The 4396-nt window shown below is 43.6% G+C and overlaps 1 protein-coding gene across 1 annotated transcript; it reads right to left on the minus strand.

Annotated features, from left to right (window-relative positions):
- Positions 1-1116: 1116 nt before the first annotated feature.
- On the minus strand, positions 1117-1975 carry LOC125979907 (myosin light chain 4). Its single transcript, XM_049738769.2, has one exon. It carries the CDS (start codon positions 1885-1887, stop codon positions 1285-1287), a length of 603 nt encoding a protein of 200 aa, XP_049594726.1. The 5' UTR covers positions 1888-1975; the 3' UTR covers positions 1117-1284.
- Between the last annotated feature and the right edge of the window lie 2421 nt (positions 1976-4396).

A 4396-nucleotide genomic window follows, 5' to 3' on the forward strand; every position in this document is an offset into this window, starting at 1 on the left:
TTCCATGTAAGCGTTTGTCTACACTCTCAGTGGTACCATAACAGTAATGTCAATAACATCTACATTGCAGCAACTGGGTTGTGTGTTCTTAAAAGCAACGGTGGAGAATTTGTGCCAAGATAATTGATGATTTAACGCCATCAGGTGATTGCTTGTTTGAATGGACGAGTTCAAGATGGAGTTATTTTTCATGTATGTGTTGATTTTTTAGTTTAATGTTATAATCGTGATGCTGTATTGTCATGTTGTAACCCCAACCGGCATCTAAAATCTATCACGTTTATAGTAATGTAAATGGTCTTCTACTAAAACACTATCTGGATATTTTGTACTATCTTGCTAAAAAATGGGATTTCATAAATCAAGACTGCGCAAATTAAAGCATTCATACTGATGATGTATTTTTTCAGATATATTATTATAAATGATTAGATACTAGCGTCTTGTAGCATGATAGCATAGTACTAATAAAAAGTGAATCATTCATAATGTTTTTTGTCCTATATATTAAAATTAGATAATATATTAAAATAAAGTAAAATAAGATGACCTCATTAGCGTTTTATCACTCAATTTATGGTGGTATGTCAGGATTGAAATTTGTGAACAAATTGAAATTCAAACAGAAAAAATCTGAGAGTCATTTTTGTGAGGTGAGCTCTTATCATTTGAAAAATGTGGCCAAGTTTGGTATTCTTTAAAAAAAAAAATTGCCTGCAAGTTGATAATCTGCAAACTTGGGTGACGAAGGCTTTTCTAAACATAATTGACTGTTACCAGGTGACCAAAGCATTAACAACAATTCTAAGGAGTCCTGCCTTTGCAGCAACCATCTCGTATTCGACAACTTTGAGCATGTGCAGTGTGAGTGCGTGTGTGTGCGTGTGTGTGTGTTTGCGTGTGTGCCTGTGCGTCATGATCCACAGCAGCTGCCCCTCCAGCACAATAACAAGAGGGCTCTTTGTGTAAATTGGAGCCACAGCCTATTACTTCTTTTCTTTTTTCACTGCCGACAATACTTGTTCCAAATCACGTTAACCAAGTTGATTAGCATAAATAATTTTCTCTTTGAATTTAAATGTTGTTTGTTCTGAAAATGACATTCAAGGGAGGAGGTTTGTGATAAAATTCCCTTTATTAAATGGATGTCCGGGGTATCTCATTGGCATTTCATTACACATTTCCCAAAAGGAAGACAGTGCGGGTCTCGTGGCTGGTGAGCACGAATGTTAAAATACCAGTCCATGGTGACGGGAATTGGTAAAAGTCTCTCTTATTCAGCGTTCATCCGGAGAGAATATGCTTCACAAAGGAAGTGTAGTTGATGCATCCGTTGCCGTCCTCCTGTCCGGCCATGAGTCTGTCCACTTCGTCTTCTGTCATCCTCTCCCCGAGCGTCGCCAGGACGTGACGCAGCTCGGCGCCCATGATGGTGCCGTTGCCCTCCTTGTCGAACACTCGCAGGCCCTCCACGAAGTCTTCGAAGTTGCCTTGGTCTTTGACGCGGGAAATGTGTTGCATCATAGGCAGGAAGGTCTCAAAGTCCACCAACTTGGAGCTCATCTCCTCCGGCCGCGGCTTCCCAAGAACCTTGAACACATCGGCGTTGGTCGGGTTCTGGCCGAGTGCCCGCATCACGTCCCCGCACTGGGCATACGTGATCTTCATCTCACCCTTCGGCGTTCGGTCGAACAAGGCGAAGGCCTCCTTGAAGTCCTCGATTTGATCGGCGGTGAATTCAATGGTAATGCTCTTGGGATCAAAGTCTGGTTCCTTGGGACGCTCCGGTATCAGCTCGGGAGTTGGAGCCAACTTAGAGGCCGGGGAGGCCTTGGGCTCTGGCTTTTTGGGCTCGAGTTTTTTCGGTTCTATCTTCTTGGGTGCCATGTTTTACAGGGTTGGACAGGTGACCTGTGAAACAAGAACGTCTGAAGGGACTGGCGAGGGTCGACAGAGCACAGAGGCCCACTCCGCCTCGCTCCTCTTTTATATGTGTCTCATCCAGGGAAGCCACAGTGCAATTTTCACTAGTGCACTATAAAAGGAAGAAACCCAAAATAGATCCCCATAGCAAGTGATGTCAACATAAAGTATTGTTCTCAGCTGTTGTCATCTGGCCGCCGGTGCTATTTGTTGTCATTAGCCAGGGTCCAGTTGCATTAGGCCAAAAATGTTCTGTCTCTCTGATGGACAAAGGGATCAGAGTACGGATAACATATCAAGTCACCAGGGAGAGCGACGAAAATAGCTCTTCTCAGCAACTGTTAAAGGTCTGGGAATCGGTGCATTCTCCGGGAACTCTTTTTTTCGTCGTTTAACATCTGTGGCTGGTCGCATCCGGTCTCAATTTAGCTTCTTACTTCACTTTGTTAATGTGAATATCGTCGTTCGTAAACACGAGGGTGCTCTTTTTAACAATGATTTTGAGTATTTTAAGTAGTTTTACTAAAATTCCCTGTAAAATGAAAAAAAAGTATTGTAGATTTGAAACACAAAAGAGTAGCCTACCTAAGTTTGAATGATTATTAAAAAAAATGGCAAGTTCATTGCCCTGCGATTGGCTGGCAACCGGTTCAGGGTGTCCCCCGCCTACTGCCCGATGACGGCTGGGATAGGCTCCAGCACGCCCGCGACCCCCGTGGGGACTAAGCGGTTCAGAAAATGGATGGATGGATGGATGGCAAGTTCATAAAAAGAGGCTTCAAAATGTTCTCAAACAGACCACACATGCTCAACTGTCAAACACAACTACGTCCAGAATCTTTCTTGTGTTCACACATTTCTACCTATTTGAGGTGCAAAATTGAAAAACATGAGGCCTCTTTTTAATGATTCAAGTGGACAACACATCTGCCAATTCACTGATGCATAACATCAATTCCCCGAGTTTTCCAGTCCACAGAATACACTATTAAAGTAACAACAAACACCCACAAATGACAAACGCCTCTTTTGCCAGCAACCTCCAACCGTGACGAAAACTTTCCTTCGTGATTTGGCATCTTTCTTCTCACTTATTCTTTCGTTTTTACATCTGCAAACAGATCATCCCAGTGTAATGGCTACGTCAGATGCCACTTACTGAAGTAGTCCACTAAACAGCATTTCTGTCACACGGGCACAGCTCATCCAGTTTTGCGGCAACATCGACAGATCAACACCGTTGCCAGCCTGCAGGATTTGTCCTAGAATGGCCCGCGTATGCACCCGCTGCATCGGTTGCCCGGCAACAGCCGCGGTCTCATCATGTATGCCCAACCTGATGCGGTGATTTGTGGTGGACCTGCAAATGCGACATTTACGGTCAATAGGCAGCACGGGGGCTCTGACTTCTCTCTTTTTAGTGACCAGCCGATTCCGAGGATGAGATGTGGCAAAGTGCAATTCGATAGCCTTGCAGAATTATCAGAATGTGGATGATTGGAACAGGGGATATCAATTAATAGAATAAATGAGCCTGCCTGAGGGTGTTCTCAAGCATCAATGGGCGCTGGTTAAGAAATAATGCATTTTCACCACAAGAAGTTTTACTAGTCCTGAGATATTTAATTGTGGCCAAAATAAGGAGAGGATGAATGGAAGAGTCCAAGGAACTCTTGAGTTTTGCAGCACTGAATATAACCGGAACCTTTTAGTGTCAGGAACTACAAAATACCAAGACAACTTGTGGATAAATTCATCAGTGTTATGGCACAAAAATCGAAGGTGGTAAAGGTAAAACATCAAGACTCAATTCACACTGTTTTTTTGTAAGCGTCAGTAATTTTCTCGGATTCTTGTTTTTACATCAGGATGCATTGTGTTTGATACGTTGTGGGTTCATGTGAGGCTTACTTTGTGCACCGGATAAGACAGGCAGTTGAGAGAAGATCCAAAAGTTTAGAGTCTGCATTTTTGCGGGTAGAAAAGGGCCACTGAAGACACGTTTGGTCCACTTTCTCGGGGATTAAGTGTCTGAATTCAACATACTGGCATTCCAGCTGAGGAAATCACCTGGTAAGCTCCAAGGAAAACATCTTCTAAGCCTGTGTGCTGCTGGGATAAACAGGTAAAAGCCAGTCAGACACATCCGCCCAAACAGCATCACAGTCGCATCGGAAATAGACCGGTCCGGCTGAACAGGAGAGGATTGGACTGCTGAGCCAAGTACTCCAAAGAGAATCGAGGAGTATGAATAGCCTGGAAACTTCTCTAATCTCCCTGTCAGAATTCCAAGTCAAGCTTGGGAGAAATGAGCATAGTGTTCATTCCTAGCCTGGGAGATGAGGCAATTGTGTTGTGCTATTGTTTGACTCACAACAGGCATGACTACCTCAAAGAAGCGATGCCGTACAAGAAGAGATAAAAACTTGATGGCTGTGCAAAGGATCAGGAGTTGAACAACATGAGATGAAAA

This window comes from Syngnathus scovelli, chromosome 13 (genome assembly GCF_024217435.2).
Source record: "Syngnathus scovelli strain Florida chromosome 13, RoL_Ssco_1.2, whole genome shotgun sequence".
Lineage (NCBI taxonomy): Eukaryota > Metazoa > Chordata > Actinopteri > Syngnathiformes > Syngnathidae > Syngnathus > Syngnathus scovelli.

Coding starts and splice junctions, on each gene's coding strand:
- LOC125979907 (XM_049738769.2), bottom strand. CDS start 1,887: ATGGCACCCAAGAAGATAGAACCGAAAAAACTCGAGCCCAAAAAGCCA.